General features: G+C 38.6%; 1 protein-coding gene across 5 annotated transcripts in view; it reads right to left on the bottom strand.

The window, feature by feature from the left end:
- The window catches only part of clcn2c (chloride channel 2c), a 118,806-nt gene that overhangs the window by 46,723 nt on the left and 51,754 nt on the right, over positions 1 to 20,329 (bottom strand). For all 5 annotated transcript variants that reach the window (XM_051922146.1, XM_051922144.1, XM_051922145.1 and 2 more), the window contains one exon: positions 5,584 to 5,739. In XM_051922146.1, the coding sequence (XP_051778106.1) occupies positions 5,584 to 5,739 (156 nt within the window). The remainder of the gene's footprint in view (positions 1 to 5,583; positions 5,740 to 20,329) is intronic.

Below are 20,329 nucleotides of genomic sequence, written 5' to 3'. Positions count from 1 at the left end.
TATACACATATATATATATATATACACATATACACATATATATATATATATATACACACATATATATATATATACACACATATATATATATATATATATATATATACATATGTTTACTTGTGTTTACTTGTGTTATATTTGACTAATGGTTAAATGTGTTTGATGATCAGAAACATTTTGTGTGACAAACATGCAAAAGAATAAGAAATCAGGAAGGGGGCAAATAGTTTTTCACACCACTGTATATATACACACACACATATATACACATATATATATATATATATATATATATATATATATATATATATATATATATATATATGTGTGTATATATATATGTGTATATATATATTTGTATATCTACATATATATACACATATATACATATACATACATATCTATCTATCTATATATATCTATCTATATATATATCTATATATATATCTATATATATATCTATATATATATATATATATATATATATATATATATATATATATATCTATATATATATATATACTATATATATATATATATATATATATATATATATATATATAGCTGATTACCCAGTGGATTCGCTCACTGAGTGCAAGAGAAAAAAATAAAATGTATGTATAAAATAAGTTTAATTGCCAAATTTATTTTTCCACAAATAAAGGGCACTTACAATAACATAGAAATCAATATAAACAACATTAATATCATTATCATATGAGAATATGAAGTAATATATAAGAAGCACATTGCATATAAATATAAATTATTAAACAGTAAAATGTTCTTGTATAATACGCTACCGTGGCTATTCGTTTGTCTGTCCAGGATTTTAAATCACCTGTAGCTCGCAAACCGTTTCACGTATTGAGTTGAAATTTGGTACACATATACTACGTCACGTCTACTATTCGGTTTCCCACACATATGAACAAATATATATATATATATATATATATATATATATATATATATATATATATACACACACATACATATACACACACATACACATATATACATATACATACATAATCGCAGCCCGTCTTGCAACGCACTGTTACATGGGAGGGAGAGGACAAATCACAGCTTCCCGCTTTCTAATCGGGCTTGTGATTGCTGCTTTGACGGATGCCCAGATCCCACAGTATTTCCCCTTAGGAGAGGCGTTAGGCAAGTGTAATTGAATAGCGGTGCTGCAAGTTATTGCTCTTTTTATCTTTATTTTATTTTATTGTAGAGTGAACTCACAGCTGCGCGCACCAGTGCGTGCGTGGCGGATGCGTACGGCTGACGTTTTCATTGTCTACCACCTCCGCTAATCATTCTTGAGGCAGATTGAAGACTTAAGTGCCAGCTTAAGTGAAAAATTAAAGAAAACATACTAAGTTTTAAAAAAAATCAGTTTTAACGGGAAAAGATGCCGACGAAAGAAGAGAAGCAGCAGGACGCTAGGGTGAAGAGCTGCTCATTAAGCAGCAAGCTCATCAACCTCTGAGCAAACGAATGGTAAACGTACAGAGAAAGAGGATAAATACTATAAATGGTCATGTCAAGTATATTCACTCCACGTTATCGTGCAGTGCGCTGTTACTGGTATTTTGATAAAAGAATCTGAACAACATATAAGAAGCGTATAAATTATTAAACAGTAAAACATTAACATTTAAGAAGTAAAGATACATTGAGTACTACTGTAGTGCTTTCGGGTATAGTACATTTTTTGTTTGCCCATTACATGCATAAATGTATACATTTTTTGGTGTACCTACCCAAGAACACGCGACATGACCCGGCAGTTAAAAATTTATCGCTCCAGGAATTTTAACTCTGTTACAAAGTCATCTAATATGGTATTGCAAACGGCAGCGGGAGCGTTTCTATAAACTCAATTTAAACTTACTGTTTACACCGTGCTTTGAAGATGCATAGTATGCGACACGTGTTTCGCCGTAATTGTGGGCTCATTAGGAGTACACAGTCACTGCACTCCCTTACTGGAATCGATCCTCGGACGTAGAGGCGAAGCCCCTAACGTTGTGCTACGGCGTGTGGTTCGTTCATTTGACAGCATGTAGATCGGGGTAATTACATTGCAGGCATTCGTAGTCTGATTCACAATCTGATTGTATGGGTGGTTACCTACCAGGTAACACTTGTGGTTGGTGAGCAAGTCGGCTAACTTCTGCCACGGTGCCCTTTCAGTTGCGAGAAGCAGATCATACAATGGTTGAAATAGTTTAATATATATAGCAAAATCACCGCGCTTCGCAGGGGCGAATATGGTATTGCAAACGGCAGCGTTTCTATAAACTTAATTTGAAGTTACGGTTTATACCGTGCTTTGTTTCATATTCTTTTCCTACTTTATCAATTGTGTAATGTGTTTTTTGAAGAGGTTTGATTCATGGAAGTGATCACTCCTGCTGCGTTCAGTCACTTCACGTGAGCCGCTCTCTTGTGTGATGTTGCGATGTCCACGGGTTTATTTAATGTTAGCTAAGACCCGGCAGTTAAAAGTTTCTCGCTACAGCAATTTTAACTCTGTTACAAAGTGATGCAAACTCTAGTTTATACCTCGTGTCTTCTCATTAAACTTGTATCTCGCGAATATGGCATTGCAAACGGCAGCGGGAGCGTTTCTATAAAGTTAATTTAAGGTTAGGTTTATACCGTGCTTTTTTATACCTCGTGTCTTCTCATTAAACTTGTATCTCGCGAATATGGTATTGCAAACGGCAGCGGGAGCGTTTCTCTAAAGTTAATTTAGACTTACGGTTTACACCGTGCTTTTTTATACCTCGTGTCTTATGAAGATGCTTGTATGCGTCACTCACTCGCTTCTTATTGTTTCGCTGCCTTGTCAATTGTGTAATGAATGTTTTCTTCTGCGCTCTTTGGGGCTCCTCCTTCTTTTCTACGTACTGAGTTCACAGTCAGTTCACGTGATTACGTGGGAGGCGTGATGACGCGACACGCAACTCAGTCTCCTACGGCCATCTTGCTGCCTACCATTACAGTATATGGACAAAAAAGAGGTTCCAGTTATGACCATTACGCGTATAATTTTGAAATGAAAACTGCCTAACTTTTGTAAGTAAGCTGTAAGGAATGAGCCTGCCAAATTTCAGCCTTCCACCTACACGGGAAGTTGGAGAATTAGTGATGAGTGAGTCAGTCAGTCAGTGAGTGAGTGAGTCAGTCAGTCAGTCAGTCAGTGAGGGCTTTGCCTTTTATTATTATAGATATATATATATATATATATATATATATATATACACACACACACACATATATGGGGGGCGAACTGCGTATTCTGCTTGATCATTTAAAAGTGGGGGTGGTGGGGGATGGGGTTTGGCTGAACGCATGCTAAGGAGAAGCGGTCAGATCATCTGCTGGCTTGCTGCTGCTGACAAGATGCGTATTTTGCTTGTTGCGTGTCTGCCAAAAGCATTCCAACAACTGCTAGGTTAGATGTCTGTGAACTTGTTTTAAATGTTGTCTCACTGCCTTGTCTTGCATGACATTAAAGTGTCTTTCGTGGGACGTCAAATTGACTTCCGAGAAGATCACATCTCGTCTCCCTAGTCTCCCTTCCAAGATATATATATTTTTTTTAATAATAGAGAGATGAGAAAAGTGAGATCTTTTGAATTTTAGTTTTACCACCAAATTCTCATCACCTACTGCCAGACATTGTGGCCAGTAAAACAACAAATAAAACCTTTTATTTTCTACATGAGATTGACCATGCAGTAATGAATTTGGCAAGTAATTACATGAACAGATGGCTAGGTGGGACTGAAGACTTCAACAAGACAGGGTGGCACTGCCACCCGAAATGTCAATATTTGTCATGTTACATTGCGTTATATTATTGCTGGCAAGATGTGAGTATTTGGCTATTATAAAAGAGTATTATAAGGGTTTGTAACCAAAGAACAGCTTTTCTGTAAGCAGGTGACATAATGCCTAACTCAGTTGGTGTTTGCTCGATGATGTGACCTTAAAAAGTGATGAAGTTTTTTCCTCAAGTCAGATATCCAGTATTTGAACTGCTTGACAGCTGATTGTACTAGATGTCCACGCCATTCAATTTTACATAAAAGTGATCCCATTACATAACTGTATTAAAACAAACTCACCTCCCAGGTGCCCACTGTTGTCAGACTTTTTGCTACTTTACCCCTTTCAGATTGCATCCTGTCAAGGATCACTTTTAACGTACTTTACCCTTTGAAAGTCACTCCAAAGTCTGTCAGATAGCTATTTTGTGGCTTTATCTTTTTGAACTCTGTTCATGTCATATCTAAACTTACTCAAGCTTTACATCCTTGAAGTCTGCCCCTATCAGAGTTCTGATCCCACCCCTTTACTTTTAGGAGTTTGATCCTGGTAAGTATCAATTTCATGCCAATTTACACTTTTAGAAGTCAGATGCGGTGGATATTGATAAGTTGTGTCCTTGTCTTTTTGAAACATACTGTACATTTCTGTCGTATTTCAGTATGTGCATTACCTCAGTGGACTACTACAGTATAGTATTTGATGTCAGAAACCAGCAGTTTTTCCTCTTGGTAAACTTCTCATCCCATTATCAGCATCCTTAAAACATTATGATGAAGAGTTTGTTTTGCAGTTATTTTTTAAATTGCTTGTTTGCCTTTCTTAGTACTCTGCATATTTACTTGCTAGTTGTTGGATTTTTCTCAAATTTCAGCATCCTTGGCATTAAGTTTGATATTTTAGAAATTAAAATCTTGGCAGCTTCAATTCCATAGATTTTGACAGATCTACAGTTTTAGCTATTAGTGGTCTGAACCTGTCATCTTTCTCAGCAGAAGCTTAAACCAATCAAGGTTAATCTAATAACAGCACTGCATCTAGCAGCTTGACCCCTGGGAGTCAGACTCTGTCAGATCTGAGAGGACTCCCTGATGCAATGGAAGTACAATCAATCAGTCTTAATTTTATACAGTGCCTTTAACAATATGCACCTCTCGCATGCTTAACAAGGTTTAGAAAATGTTTCAAATACATAAACTAAACAGTACAATGAAAACACAGCAAAAGTGAAAAAAGGAAGCACTTTCAGTTATCAAGTGCAGCAAGGGAGTTTAACATGTTAACCTAACAGATTTTAAAAACATAGCAGAATCAGAAAACTGTGCAGAGCTATGGTATAAAGCTAAAATGCACAAGGATATAAATTTAATTAGTGACAGACAATGTAACTGAAAATAACAAAAGAGACTAAGTAGATCCTTGCTACAGCATAAAACAGCAATGCATCATACAAAGAGAAGGAACAGAAGCATACAGAACTGTAGTACAGAAGCATAAACTGTAGTCTGATATTTGTTTATTCATTTTTATTATTGTATAAGAGAACAATGGGCAGATGTGCCATAATAGATCATGTGAACAGTATAAACTTTTAACTCTGACTTAAAATTTTGCTAATAAAGAGTAACACTTCTATGTATTTATTTTAACTGTGAACCCATGTAACAACATAAAAGAAAGGAACATATTCACTAGACATTCTTAATGAACATAGATACTGAAAGTCATTCATACCTTCATCAAGATGAAGACAACAAGTGTGATGAAGACATTGGCATGAGGATGTTTCCATGCCTCCGAGATACTAATATACTCAAACTCTTCAGCAATTCCCTGTCGAGCCCATGTGCGGTTATCAAAAAGAGTAACCAGCGTCTCCCTCTGGGTCAGCTGGGGAGAGAATACAGAACAGCTGATTCAAGCCAAACATATATACAATTAAGTATTATGCTTGAGCACTCCAGTCACTTGGGACATGCACAAAAAGTGACCTGCAGTCATGTTCTATGGTTGCTACAAGTGGTTTATTTAGATATTTCACAGGTATTAAAAGGGAAGAATATATTAGTGAACAAAAGGCTGGAATAGAATTTGCCTCAAGTTACTGTATGAAAAACACTTTCCCCTCACAAACAAAGTGAAAAAACAATATTGCTAAAAAGCACAATTATAAAATACATTCTCCAGAGTTGGAATTTTCGATTCTTCTTTACATTTTCAGTTGTACACATGAACATGGCAATAATGATGCAAAATGTATGCTGCATGTGGGTACTTGCTTCTGTGCCCATTAGTATGGCCATAGTCTTGCGGGGCCAGATGTGATTCTCGGACAAGAATACGCATCTGGAGACAACCTGTTAATTTTGTTGTGAATATTAGCGAAATCTGATGCTGACAGGGCTATGTCAGCTGGATTTCTTCCTAAAACACATGCCCCCATTTCCTCCAGACCGTGAACTTTAAACCACCAGTGTTTCAGGGGAAAGAGCAAAAGAAACTGAACAAAAGACTTGACCCAGAGAGAAAATCCATCCTTCCATCCATCCATCCATTTTCTAACCCGCTGAATCCGAACACAGGGTCACGGGGGGCTGCTGGAGCCAATCCCAGCCAACACAGGGCGCAAGGCAGGGAACCAATCCCGAGCAGGGCGCCAACCCACCACAGGACACACACAAACACACCCACACACCAAGCACACACTAGGGCCAATTTAGAATCGCCAATCCACCTAACCTGCATGTCTTTGGACTGTGGGAGGAAACCGGAGCACCCGGAGGAAACCCACGCAGACACGGGGAGAACATGCAAACTCCACGCAGGGAGGGAAGCGAACCCAGGTCTCCCAACTGCGAGGCAGCAGCGCTACCCACTGCGCCACCGTGCCGCCCCCAGAGAGAAAATAAAAAGCTAAAATTGCTGCTATCAATTAAGGTCAGTAACACAAGGTAACAGAAACCTAATTACTATACATCATAACAAGTGCTGTGACAGAAGAGACAAAAAACACACACATACCACTGCAACTACTAGGCTCCATATATTTGAGAAATGTTTCTGTCACTATGACTATTTCATCACTACCTTACATTAATAGCAAATAGAGTTTAAATGAGCATCATGGTCTATGAATATACTACACGTTAAAACACTAAGACTATATTCTGGCATGTTTAAATATCCAGTTAGACAGTAATCGTAACTTACTTCGTTTAGGCATGCAATCAGAGGTGGATGTTGTGTAGACTTGTCTATGCTTCTACTGGTGTCGTTAGGAAGATTTGTTGATACAGTTTCTTCAAACACTAAAATCTACATCTCCCATGGCTCTTTGTTATCAACTCTCTTAACAGCAGTCCTTTTCACCTCCTTTTGATGGGGTGTGACACATTGTTTAATTGAATGCACATTTTCACAAACATAGCTGTCAATTCTTCCAGCCTTACATTAACTCCTACACTAAAAAAACAGAGCATACACAGTACCTGCAACAACTTATTCACTTTTATCACTAGTCCATTGATTTATTTGAATGCTAATGTATAATCTCTTGTCACAGAAAGTATTTACCCTTGCTAAAAGATTGTTTATTTTTAACACACTAGAGGGCTTCACATCCTGCTTGCTTTGCTCGCCAACCCCTATCCCCATCCCTGGCCTGCGCTACACGCCAGCCACTTCGTGTCTCTGCCACTTGTGTTGTGAAGAGGGGGGCTGAACGCACCTCAAGGAGACGTGATCGCTCCTCCGAAACCCCCACTTACATGGTGATAAAATACAGTGATTTTTTTTTTTTTTTTACCTCCTCTTTGCTCGATCAGCTGCTGGCTTGCTGCTGCTCCCGGACCGCATGATCTGCAATCTTATGCAGCGCACTTCTGTCATATCACCTATGTCCATATATTCAATCTCTTTTTGCTTTTACCTTTTCATCAATATTGCATTGAATTTTGATTCTGTGTTTGGAATTACAATCGTGACAACACAACGTATAACTGCTTGTGAGTGAATATCGTTTCTTTCTCTATACAAGAAATGTGTCTGACAAAAGCATGCACACAAATGAGAAATTATTTTTCTTGGGGGACTTCACTTTCACCAAACAACAAATCTTTTAATTCTCGCGGATACGCCTCTTCATTGGGAAGAAACAATACTTTTCCCTGATGACAACACGAATTAGACAATGTACAAGTCCCGCTTAAAGTTTAAATCCGAACAATATATTCAATCTCTTTTTGCTGTTCCGTTATTTCACTGAGTAATAATTTCCATTTGTTTATGCTAATGCGATCTTTACTATTCTTTTATTGAGACTTTTGAATTTTCATACTTTATCTCTGACCTGCTCTGCATGTGTACCACGCCAACGTTTTTGAATTCTTTACGACGTTCTACTTTGTAATCTACTCTATTTTATTTCTGGCCCCGGGCGTGGTTAAATCTCTTGGCACAAAGACTCATCTCGCGGGACATGAAAGTGTCTGAGAAAATCACGTCTCGTCTCCTTCCAAGATTTTTTTTTTTTTTTTTTTAATAATAGAGAGATATAATGTGCTCTCCATACACATGACAGACATTTTTATATTAAAATAGAGGTCTTTCAGTAGACTTTTCAATTGTTGACATCCATCCATCCATTTTCCAACCTGCTGAATCCGAACACAGGGTCACGGGGGTCTGCTGGAGCCAATCCCAGCCAACACAGGGCACAAGGCAGGAACCAATCCTGGGCAGGGTGCCAACCCACCGCAGCAGTTGTTGACAGTTTATCATAATAAGGAGTTTGCGCTTTGCATTTCAAGATCATTGCTTCAGTTTTGAGCACCACCTTCATGAGGTGTTGGATTGGTTTAGAAATGTGACACTCAATGAGCCGGCGAATTGTTCCCATCTAGTTTTAAGCAGAATTTACTCATGGTTGTCTTCAGATGTTTATTATATACATCTGGCTTAGCAAGAATAGTATGGACACAGCAACAATATGAATGTTTCCATGAATATGTAATATGTCTAACAACAAGAAGAAATAAAATGTGGCAGTGTACAGACTCTATAATGTATCAGAAGCATTACCAAGTATAAAACCTTTCTCAGCTGGTACAGAAGAGGGAAATGGTCCGTTAAAAGCATGCAAATTTTAGCCACACTAATAAATATGAATATTATGCTAAGACACCAGAAACATAATTCATATTCACATTAACTCCCAGAGAGACACATTTTTTACGTAGACCTGGGACACACCACTGTCTTGTACAAAAACTCTTTCAAAAACCACATATGCTTAAAATGATATAGTCATGCCTGGAATGAACAAACAGGCGCTTGTTTTTAAAAAAAGACATGCAAAAAATTCGAAAATGGGTAAGATCCAACCTGCAAAAGTTGCAATTGAGCCCCAGCTTCACTGGGCCACATGTTTTGGGCATGTACCAAATTAACATCATTTTGGACGAAAATTTTTAAATGCCTATCAGACAGCCTTGGTGTCACAATCCCTACTAACCCATTAAGAGCTGTGTTTGGTGTACTCCCAGATGGGCTTAAAGTGGAGGAGGACAAACTGTAATTGACTTTACTTTACTAGCATGTAGACTTGTCTTGCTCAACTAGAAGAATCCTAACCCACCTTTTTAAAGTCAGTTGTTAACGGATTTTATATACTATTTGAAATTGGAATACATCTAATTTTCACTTAGGTTTTAAAAACGTTTTGAGCAGATCCTCTGGCAGGACCTAATCAATAACATTTTAGAATAAGCATTTATATTGGGGGGGGGGGGGGGGGGGAAAGACTCCTTTCTCTCTTTACTACTCTTAACAGTTTTGCTCTGGTTGTTGGCCTTCCTTTCTTTCTCATGGGTGGGGGTTGATTTGATTTTAGTTTTGTTAAGTTTGAGTTGATTATGTGGAATGTTATATGCTTTTAATAAATTCAAAAAATTGCTTAGGGACAAAGGTGAAGTTCTGAAACAAGGCCAGGGTCAAAAAGATCAAAAAATGCCAACAGAGCATTAAGCCAAAACTAAAAATCAATATGGTGCAAAGCAAAAGTACTGAAAGCTAAAAAGTTCAAATACATGAACATAAGTTATTTTAATTTTATCCTGATTCAAGGAGGCAGTGAATGCTATGACAGAAAGTTTTGTCATTTCAGTGTCGGTTAACCAAGTGCTACAGTCATATGAAAAAGTTTGGGAACCCCTCTTAATTCTTTGGATTTTTGTTTATCATTGGCTGAGCTTTCAAAGTAGCAACTTTAATATATATCATGCCTTATGGAAACAGTAGTATTTCAGCAGTGACATTAAGTTTATTGGATTAACAGAGAAAAGCCAAGCAAAATGACACCTTTTATTGGCTAACTAGAAAGATTACAATATGCAAGCTTTCGAGGCAACTCAGGCCCCTTCTTCAGGCAAGATGTAATCAAGATCAAGATTACATCTTGCCTGAAGAAGGGGCCTGAGTTGCCTCGAAAGCTTGCATATTGTAATCTTTCTAGTTAGCCAATAAAAGGTGTCATTTTGCTTGGCTTTTCTCTACATTCATAATGGCTAACACGGTACAGCACCCTAGTACTACTTGGATTAACAGAAAATATGCAAAATGCATCATAACAAAATTAGACAGGTGCATAAATTTGGGCACCCCAACAGAGATATTTCATCAATACTTAGTTGAGCCTCCTTTTGCAAATATAACAGCCTCTAGACACCTCCTATAGCCTTTGAGGAGTGTCTGGATTCTGGATGGAGGTATTTTTGACCATTCTTCCATACAAAATCTCTCCAGTTCAGTTAAATTTGATGGCTGCCGAGCATGGACAGCCTGCTTCAGATCATCCCATAGATTTTCGATGATATTCAAGTCAGGGGACTGTGACAGCCATTCCAGAACATTATACTTCTCCCTCTGCATGAATGCCTTTGTAGATTTCGAACTTTGTTTTGGGTCATTGTCTTGTTGGAATATCCAGCCCCTGCATAACTTCAACTTTGTGACTGATGCTTGAACATTATCCTGAAGAATTTGTTGATATTGGGTTGAATTCATCCGACCCTCGACTTTAACAAGGGCCCCAGTCCCTGAACTAGCCACACAGCATGATGGAACCTCCACCAAATTTGACAGCAGGTAGCAGGTGTTTTTCTTGGAGTGCGGTGTTGTTCTTCCGCCATGCAAAGCGCTTTTTGTTATGACCAAATAACTCAATTTTTGTCTCATTAGTCCAAAGCACTTTGTTCCAAAATGAATCTGGCTTGTCTAAATGAGCATTTGCATACAGCAAGTGACTCTGTTTGTGGCGTGAGTGCAGAAAGGGCTTCTTTCTCATCACCCTGCCATACAGATGTTTTGTGCAAACTGTGCTGAATTGTAGAATGATGTACAGATACACCATCTGCAGCAGGATGTTCTTGCAGGTCTTTGGAGGTGATCTGTGGGTTGTCTGTAACCATTCTCACAATCCTGCGCATATGCCGCTCCTGCATTTTTCTTGGCCTGCCAAACCTGGGTTTAACAGCAACTGTGCCGGTGGCCTTCCATTTCCTGATTACATTCCTTACAGTTGAAACTGACAGTTTAAACCTCTGAGACAGCTTTTTGTGGGGCGGCACGGTGGTGCAGTGGGTAGCGCTGTTGCCTCGCAGTTAGGAGACCTGGGTTCGCTTCCCGGGTCCTCCCTGCATGGAGTTTGCATGTTCTCCCTGTGTCTACGTGGGTTTCCTCTGGGTGCTCCAGTTTCCTCCCACAGTCCAAAGACATGCAGGTTAGGTGCACTGGCGATTCTAAATTGTCCCTAGTGTGTTCGTGTGTGTGTCCTGCGGTGGGTTGGCGCCCTGCCCGGGATTGGTTCCTGCCTTGCGCCCTGTGTTGGCTGGGATTGGCTCCAGCAGACCCCCGTGACCCTGTGTTTGGATTCAGCAGGTTGGACGATGGATGGATAGCTTTTTGTAGCCTTCCCCTAAACCATGATACTGAACAATCTTTGTTTTTACATCTTTTGAGAGTTGCTTTGAGGATCCCATGCTGTCACTCTTCAGAGGAGAGTCAAAGGGAAGCACAAGTTGACCACCTTAAATACCTTTTCTCATGATTGGACACACCTGTCTATGAAGTTCAAGACTTAACGAGCCAATTCAACTAATATGGTGTTGCAAGTAATCAGTATTGAGCAGTTACATGCATTCAAATCAGCAAAATTACAAGCCAGTTTTTCACATTTGATTTAATTTCATACAACTAAATACTGCTTCACTAAAAATCTTTGTTCGGAAAACACCCCAGTACTCAGATGTTTCTAGGAAATGAAAGACATACCACTGTTATCTTTTTTGTTGAAAGTAGAGTAAATTATTATGCAGGCTGAGAGGGGTTCCCAAACTTTTTCGTGTGACAGTATGTGATGTCAATCATGATCACCAGCATTTGCTACAGCAACAGCAAAATAAAATGGTGAAACTCTCAAACACGTTGTTGCAAAATAAGAAGCCATTCATAAACCCCAAAATAACAGAAAAAAGTTCAGCAGATCATGACAATTGTAATGCTGATTTATAGAAAAGAAAGGGAAAAAAAAAAAAAACAAGTACATACAGCTGGGACATTTTCTTTTACTCACACACATCATACTATTTCAAACACAATCCATCCATACAGATGTGTGTATTGTGTGGACTGTCAATCATAAAGTTATGGAACCTTTCACAATGAGAACCAATCTAAGAAACTTTACATTGCAAACAAGAACACAAAACCATAAACACTCAGTCACACCCATTACAGCACAATGTTTTTACAACTCTGTGTACATAAGAACACACAGGATGTGTCAGGAATGTGCAAATATATAAAAGGAACTACTGTATGTGGCATACTATTTCATGTACATACAGTAACCACATGAATATAAAAGAAGCACTGTGTGTGTGTGTGAATGTGTGTGTGTATGTATGTGTGGCAGTCCAGGTTGGCTGCAGCTGCCACACTTCTTGAGCCCAGGACCATTGATAGTCATAATCGAGGATGAGCCAAGTAAATAGGATAGGTAGACTAATAAAGAATTTATTATGACAAAAATGTACAGTGAAATGTTTGATAGTATTTGGCAATAAAGGTATAAAAATTACAAGAAAATAATAAACTTAATGCCCTATGGTCCTAACTACACAAAGGTCAATCCCTATCTATAGCAAAGGGTGGCTGCCCCTTTGCCAACCTCACTGTACCGCCATTTATTTCCTCTTGCTCTTGCTCAGTCCTTACACCTTTCTCCCTTCTTGTCTCTATTTCTCATTCCAACTATAATCCTTGCAAATACTATACCTCCTGACTACAAGTACATCTGACCTGTGGTAAGGAGGTATTTTTAAGTCCTATCCTGGAAAACTTTCAGTCATCCTGTAAACTCTCTTACTAATGGCCCCAGGGAAACAAAATGTATAGCAGATAAGTCTCCTGCTGCCATTTACAGGTATGGAGGACTTCAGAAACATTTCCACTTCCAATATACCGATTTTACATTGATGCTCCAGAAGTACTAATCTTTGAAGCTCCATGTTTAATATTGGGTAGCAATACCCCACTGGTGGTGTACATTGATAACAACAAAGTTCCTGTCATCAGAGTGCTTTATGTCTTGAACTCTGTCCTGTACTAAAGCTGCATCATTGCAATTACAGTCCCTGTTTGGTCCCATTTTACTGTATATAAAATGTATAGAAGAAATTATGCAGCATAAGACACAGCTCCTCATTACAAGGCAATATTGTCCAAAAATTTCTATAAAAACCAAACACAACTTAAAAACTATTTATAAATGTATCAGCTGCCTACATTACTGCAGTCTACAGCACTTTAAGGCTATCACGATAATTGAAGCCTTTAAAAGAGAGCACAGCAACATGGTTACTAGTCCACTCCCATGTTGACCCTGCCCTTGAACTATTCAGACTTTTCTTTTGCATGATGGTTGACAGCACAGAGATCTGCTTCCAAGGAATCACAATACTTTTACAGATGAAGAGGAAACTACTAAATTCTATTAAATGCTGGCTCCCTGACAGAATGTGCTCATCTTTATACTGAGCTAACACTGTGCTTGCAAAAGTTTACTCTTTTTTCTAATCCCTATATACAGAGTTTTAAAAATAAGGGGTGTGACTGCAATCAAAGGAAACACTTGGTATCTTTTTTAAGCACCACAGTGCCCTCTTTTGGGACAAGATATGCCACGAGTGGGGCTGTACAAAATATTACTATTATGCTCTGCTTGCTCCTCTGCCTCCTGATGTTATTGAAAGCTTGCATAAAAGAGGTCATGTTTAGGATAAGACCATGATCCAGAATGTCTCTACCACAGAGATGAGTGCCAGGATGATGAGTTGGTAACAGAATGATTGTTTTGCTATCATTGTTCTGCTACTGAATGGTGAAGTGAAGAGGGTCCTTTGTGACATGTGTTTGGACTGTACAGTATTGACAACAGATATTCTAAAGCAACAGATTCTAGCTTGAACCTCTTTAAGATAACCTGGCACAAGGAAAGTGCATCTGTGGTTGGGGGGATTGTTCTGCACCACTCAGAGCTCACAGGCACAGCACCATGTTCCTCTTATGCAATGTCGGCAATGGGATGATTCAGAAGAGCACATAGTTTTTGAAGTTTGCCCTTTATATAAGGTGAAGCATTCCAAGAGGATGTCTAAACCAGTGTTGAGTTGGTGCTGAAGCTCAAGGATACCCAAGCCATTTGGAATGAAAGTTTAAAGTTCCAGTCCTTACTCATTTGGTCCATTGTAACTTGGCATTTGCTTGGCATAATGGCAGGACATTGTCACATGCAATGGAGTCACCGGAAGCTCCTCCCAAGCTGCCTCCACATCAGCACTAAAACAAACTTGCCAGATGCTGTTGTCACAGCAATGCTTCAGTCCTAAATGAGCACAACTGTTTTCACTGTGGGCAACCTGAAAATATTGCCTGCAATCTCTCTCCAGTTAAATAAATTAAGACTGCCCTGGGTATGTTAGCTGTAATGCCTTTCCTTCCAAAGATATTACAAAAAGATAACATTTGGATAAATTGACATGACAGTCCTAAGTTTGCAATTTCTGACAGAAAGCTCTGTGTTACTCAAAGGTGATTTGTGCAAAAGTTAAAATTTAGGATGTTAGAGCAGGCAGAAATTCACTGTATACATGTGACATGAACAGGTATGAGACTGTGCTTCTTCTAATTAAATTCTGAAAACATAATGTGAGAACTGCTGTTTCAAATACATCCATTAGATTGATCATAACAGTCAAGCAGAATAGACTCTTTGCCAATCCACCAATCTGAAAAATCACTAATGCACAAAGAAACAAACTCATCCTACCAGCTGTTGAATAATGAAACAAAGAAAGCACTTTGGAGGTGAAGCCTTACTGAAACTATGAGAAGAGGTCTCACCATCAAAGTGAATTGCAAGATTTGTTCTTCAAGCTGGCAGTTTTCATTCCTTTTCCCTGGAAACACCTACACTCACCCAATGGCTAGCTAAAGTATTCAGTCCTTTGATCAATTCTTTAATGTTACTGAATAACAAATTCTACCAAAAAAAAATAAAATTTGCGATACTTTTTTCAAAATATTAAAATTAAAAATGCTTTATGTGATATCATTTCATTTCATATTAGAAAGAAAAGAAATACACTTCTGAATAACTTTTACATCCCTCTGTTGGGGAATCTATTAAAAAGTTAACACCAGTGAAAAACAAATGCTCAATAAGGATACAATTATCTTACAATTAGCCTCAACCAATAAATCATTAAAATAACCACCACATTTTCAGGACAAAAACTGTACAAATAATGAATCATTATTAACTTAATCATATTTTACACAGATGTCCTTTAAGAAACATTTCAAAGAAGTTAAATATAAAAAAGGACAGATGCATAAATTAATAAAAAGGGTACAAAACAATATTTAAGACTTTGAATGTCCACATGGACACCGTTGGTTCAATTATCAGGAAGTGGAAGTTTTGTTCCAACTACACCTCCTAGAAAAGGCTGTCTCTCAAAACACTTGAGTAAACAAGGAGACGTGTGAGAGAGGCAGAGAAGTCAACAATCCCTCTGAAGGAGCTTCAGAGTTCATTAGCTGAGACTGGACTAATGTGCACCTGTTAGTTATATTAAGAGACCTGAATGGGTGGGGGCCACAAAAAATGCAAGTCAAGTCAAGTTGGGGAGCATGCACTGGTACAGTGCGTTGCCGCACCCACTACACGATGAAACAACTCAGGATCCCAGTTGGCAACCTCCAGGCAGACACATGGTCCAGTCCCACTCTCTGGAAACAACCCTCTAACTGCCACAGCCAGGTGTTACGTGGGCGACCCCTTGGCCTGATCCAGCCACTCAGGTCCCCAACAATGAGGATCTTATGAGCTGGATCACCCTCGGGGAAACGCGCCACATGGCCGTAATGCCGTAACTGACGCTCCTTCACAATGCAGGTAACGTGCCTCATTCAACAACAACAACAACAACATTTATTTATATAGCACATTTTCATACAAAAAGTAGCTCAAAGTGCTTTACATAATGAAGAAAAGAAGAATAAAAGACAAATAAGAAATTAAAATAAGACAACCTCAGTTAACATAAAAAGGTGTAAGGTCCGATGGCCAGGGTGGACAGAAAAAACAAAAAAAAACTCCAGAAGGCTGGAGAAAAAAATAAAAAATTCGGGACTCCATGAGCAACCGCTCATTCGACACAAACTGTGAAAAGGCAATGGCAAAAGCACAGGGGGGGGAATAAAAGAATTTCAGCGAATACCAAGTGGAGGCAAGGAAATACATACTATTTCTTGGTTTAAACAGTGGTATAAACAACAAAAGGAAGTTGATCGAGTGACAGAGTGTCGGAGAAACTCGAAAGCTCAAGTTCACAAAGTCGCACAGTGCTCCAAATAAAAAAAAAAAAAAAAAAAAAAGAAGTTGTCAGATATCAAAGTCACCGTGAAAAGGCAAGTCATAGCCCACTGTCTGAGTGTCATATGAAAGCTTATTAAGGTACAGAGAAAAAAAAAATAGGCACACAGTGGGGGGAAAAAAGCACAAAATGTCAACTTTAATCTCAAAATTTCCACTTTAATCACGTAGTTTATTTTGTCATTAAATTAAAACATCATAAACTTCATCTTAAAACCGTTTAATCTAGTAGTTTCTCAAATCCCATCGAAACTAAAGTAGCACGTTAAATGCTTTGTATGTATTTGATCTTGTATGTGCTCTATGAGTGTGAATCATTACTACGTGCTTCTTAAACGGGCTTTCTCCATTTCCGACAGGACACAGAATCCATTACATTCGTGATATTACAGCGCTCTGAATAATTAAAATACTGAGATGTATACTTGCTTTAACTCCTATCATAATGAAAATGATATCATGTTATTAAACATGGGAACGCGGTGGCGCAGTGATTGTTCCTGCCTCACGCAAGATGCTTGCTGTGCCATGCGTGACCTTCGATGAAATAATTTATTGCAGCAATACTGTCTCTTTCAAAACGCACTAACCCCAAATTCCTGTCCTTACTTTTCTTTCTCCAAATACCCAATCGCCACACAATCAGCTCTGTAATTGATGTTAAGCCATCTGTAAGCTTAGAATGCTGATTCTTCAAAACTTTTAAGGAACATTGAAATATCTTCATAGTACATGGTTAATTATTCTATCCATCTATCCTTCCAGTGTCACACCAGCCTCAGCAAGAATACAGTGTGAGGTAGGAACAATCCGTGAACAGAGCGCCAGCTCCTTGCTAGCGCTGCGGCACCGTGTCCTCACATGTTTAATTATTAACAATATAGATTATTTAAATGAAATTAAACTTTTATCTGTACAATAAATGATAAACATATTTTGCTGCATTTCATCTTAAAAATGATATCATCATCATATGTAAATATGCGCTTTATAAAATGGCTCAGGTTATGTAATATTATAACTATTATCGCAAGTTCACAGTGAGGAAAATTGTACTTATAAGTACAAAGCGTTCTACAAGGAGCACTTGATGGACTGAGTGTGTTTATAATTCTTGGGATGAAACTGTTTCTGAACTGCGAGGAAAGGCTCTGAAGCATTTGCCGTATGAGAGCAGTTCAATAGACAGCATGGCTGAGGCAGCGTGTGCTTGATGCTGTATACTGATAATCTTTTTCCAATTAGCTGCTGTAGAGCTGTGATTCACCACTCAGATACAGTGATATAAATATTCCAAGTGGTGCAGTGAGAGTAATATGGAAAAAGATGATCCGCTGTGGCAGCCCCTAACGGGAGCAGCTGAAAGAAGAAGAGAACTTGTGAGAGTAACAACACTAAACAGTTATGGTATTTAGAATAGTTTGACCATTCTGTGGACCATTATATTGCTACAGGTTAATTACAATCAGATGCATTAAACTAATAAACAATATGCGGTTAATTTCAGTGTATTTATAAAGCCGCGTCAGGGATGTGGATCTAAAAAAGAAAGGGAAACCACACTGGAACAGTAGCACTGCTTTGACACTGGGTGCCGCCAGTTTGCAAAACCGAGTGGAGAACTCGCGTACGTCAAGCTTTTAGCTACTGTGAAAATGTGTGTGGCTTTATGCCAAGTTTAGGTTTTATACATCACAATTTGAGAGTGGAAACGGGCTTACGCAACATTTTTGTGTGTACGCACCGTTTATACATGAGGCCCCAGGACCCTAAAGACTTGGATCTTCGTCCTTTTGCATAGATATCGGGAGCGTAACACACCCCTTTCCAGTGACCTCATGACTTCCCATGCTCTCCAAATCCGTCTACCAACTTCTTAGGAAGAGTCACCAGAGACATGAATGTCACTGCCAAGGTAAGTAAACCTCTCAACAAGGTTGACACTCTCTCCGCAGACAGACACATTGCTGATGGCTGTGCCCAAGAGGTCATTAAAGGCCTGGATCTTGGTTTTTATCCAGGACACTCGCAAGCCCAGACACTCAGACTCCTTGCTCAATCTCTCGAGTGCCCCGATCAGAGCCTCTATTGACTCCGCAAAGATCACAGCAAAGTCAAGATCCGTGAATCTTTCTTCACAAACAAATGCCCCACAGCCGCTGGACCCCACAACCTTGCTCAACACCCAGTCCATACAAGCATTGAACAGAGTAGGAGCAAGAACACACCCCTGACGAACTCCAGAATCAACTGGAAAAAAAACACAGAGGTTCTGCCTCCACTCTGCACAGCACTCGCAGTACCAGTGTTTAGGCCGGAAGTGATATCCAGCAAACTCGAGGGAACCCCGTGAACCCTCAGGATGTTCCATAGGGCTGCTCGATCAACGGAATCATTACTCAAAAAAATAAAAATGGAAAACTGCAAGAGAGTGACCCATTTGCAATAGGTGAAACATTGTTGACTAAAACTCCCTACATTTTTCTCTTTTAGCTACAAAATTCAAAGAGATATGTGTGGTACAAATTTTGCACTGTACACACTTATAAAACACTGTACCTATGGTGAACTATGGTACTGATAACATATGGCTGTGGGGCTATGTTTCATCAGCAGGAGCCGGATATCTGGTTAAAATAACAGGAAGAGTAGACAGTTGAAAATGTAAGCAAACTAGGGGGCTTCGCCCCCTGCTTGCTTCGCTCGCCAACTCCCGTGTTTGGTTTTCCGGATACACACTTTTAAGATTTTTTTCTTTGAATTGTTGCTATTTCATTAGTTTCACTTTTATTTCAGAACTTCTGTAAAAACAATATTTGTAATCTTTTGCGAGTCCCAATATGCTGAATCTTTTTTAATGAGGTCAGGATAGGTTTCTCGGTTTAGAATTTCAGCATAGACAAAATGATCTACATTATCAGCAGTTAATATATATATTTTTTTTTTTTTTTTACAAAGTGAAAAAGTAAGTAGAGTTCTGCATTGGACTCCTGTCTGTAAAGTCATGCTATTTTCCTCTCACAGTTCCAAAAGTACATGGGGTTACCAAGGGGATACCCCAGCTTTTCTCTAGGTTTTTGTACAAGGGCTAGACAGAACGTTTTTGACTCCTGGGGTAAAATAGCTTTTTAAATAGCTTTTTAAATAAGCAGACAGGTAAATATATATACATGAACAAGGTAACCCAATTAATGCATGTGCAGTAAACTCCGTTTTTGAAATTCTCAAGATTCTTTATTTGTCACATGCATAGTTATACAGGACAACACGCAGTGAAATGCATCCTGATCCGCTTATCAAAAACTGTGCAAAATTAGAAGAATATCAGTTAGATTAACAAAAAGTCATAGATTGAAAGGTAACAGTATAGTAGAACATAATAAATAAGTACAATTATGTGAATAAAGTAGAATTAAGTGTTAAGGTGCAATAGTGTAGTAATTATTGTGCAAAACCAAAGTTAGACTGGTGCATAGTTAAATG

This window comes from Erpetoichthys calabaricus, chromosome 2 (assembly GCF_900747795.2).
Source record: "Erpetoichthys calabaricus chromosome 2, fErpCal1.3, whole genome shotgun sequence".
NCBI lineage: Eukaryota > Metazoa > Chordata > Cladistia > Polypteriformes > Polypteridae > Erpetoichthys > Erpetoichthys calabaricus.
The sequence above is the reverse complement of the archived record's forward strand: the minus strand, read 5'-3'. Positions and strand labels throughout refer to the sequence as shown.